The sequence below is a fragment of the Seriola lalandi genome, unplaced genomic scaffold (genome assembly GCF_002814215.2).
Source record: "Seriola lalandi dorsalis isolate HSWRI2012SDOR001 ecotype SW California unplaced genomic scaffold, Sedor1 jcf7180002054657, whole genome shotgun sequence".
Classification (NCBI taxonomy): domain Eukaryota; kingdom Metazoa; phylum Chordata; class Actinopteri; order Carangiformes; family Carangidae; genus Seriola; species Seriola lalandi.
The window spans coordinates 139,246-140,752 of NW_019525210.1; the positions used below are offsets into that span (position 1 = coordinate 139,246).

At 38.1% G+C, this 1,507-nt stretch overlaps 1 protein-coding gene across 1 annotated transcript in view; it reads right to left on the reverse strand.

The window, feature by feature from the left end:
* Positions 1–1,507, reverse strand: part of LOC111665675 (uncharacterized) — an 11,537-nt gene that overhangs the window by 6,302 nt on the left and 3,728 nt on the right. Inside the window, exon 4 of the mRNA XM_087177823.1 lies at positions 1,365–1,490. Within this exon, the coding sequence (XP_087033949.1) occupies positions 1,365–1,490 (126 nt within the window). The remainder of the gene's footprint in view (positions 1–1,364; positions 1,491–1,507) is intronic.

Sequence of the window (1,507 nt, forward strand, 5' to 3'; positions counted from 1 at the left end):
TCATGAAGGACAGCTGTCAGTCATCCAGTCTTCAACTCTCAGGACTATAAACTCTCCCAGAGCACTGGAGCATGGTGCTGCTGATGCAAAGTGGCTCTCTATGGAAATGCTCTGACTGACTCCAGCAGGGACTTGGATCACTCTGATCATGCTGTTTATCGATGGATCAATCAGCTGATCAGAGTATTGATCAGGATGTGTTAATACTTATTTCCATGCAGTTTAGCATCCATGTGTTTGAATCACTTTCATTCTGATGTGATTTTCTTATATTTTATTAAACAGCTGCAAGATATAGATTTTTATACAAAATGAATAAATATAGAATATTGACAATTTTATAAATATTGTTCTGTGGTTGACATTTCTCACACCTGCTGAAAAAATATTTAAAAATATTCATTCTGGTGAGTTTGTTTGTTTCAGAGTCAGAGAGCCGTGTCTCTCTACAGTGAGAGGTTTTTGTACGACGGCTCAATGACTTTGTATCACTGTGGTGGACTTTTGGTGGAGGAACCAGACTGGATGTTGGAAGTAAGTTTTTACAGAAATACTAAAGAAACATTAATGTAACGTAATGTTGTAAATTCAGTTTCTAAATATTTGCAGCAGATAAAATGATGGTGTTTATTCATCAGACTTTGAGTATTAATGTTTTTATTTCTCCTCCTTCATCATGGAGGTGAACTCAGAGCAGCTTTACTGAACTTTTCTTTACACATTCCTGTCATGCTGAAATTGAAGTTCAACTGTTGAAAAGATCAAAGTTTGATTATTATTAAATATGTTTTCTAAAATTGAATTATTCATTTAAAACTTAAAAGAAATTTAATGAATTAAAATTCACCTCATTTAGATGAGTATTGAAAAATGTTGTCATGCTGCATATTATGTAAAATCTGACATTGCTTCATGCTGTCATACTCTGTGCCCAATGTAGTTTGAAATAACTTCAAACCTTTTTGAAACGACTGAATTCAACATGAGGAACATTTGATGGTTGTCAGATTATTTTATGTATTTGCTTGTTTCCTCTGAAAAGTTTTGAATTAGAACATTTTTCATTATCTTTATGAAAAAGTTGAAAAACAAATGTGCGAAATGTCCTTCTGGTGTTTCCAGTGTAGTTTGATATATTTCAGGTCAAACTGTATGATGATTGTCTCTGTGCTGATGTGCATGAGAGGTTTCTTAAAGGGAAGTGAAACAATGTGAGTGAGTGACTGGTGGAGCAGAAAAACCATCTGACAGAAACTCCTTAAAGGAGGAAATCAACTGTCACACAGTAAAGGTGTCCAGGTGTCTGCTGTTTGATTGACATTTGCTGATTGTTGTCTCCTAGGTGACGCCCGTCCCGCCCTGACGGTGCTGCCCCCCTCCAGTGAGGAGCTGCAGCAGGAGAAGGTCACAGTCCTGTGCCTGGCCAACAAGGGCTTCCCCTCAGACTGGAGTCTGGCCTGGAAGGTGGAGGGCAGCAGCAGCAGCAGCAGCTGGGAGGAGAGCAGGA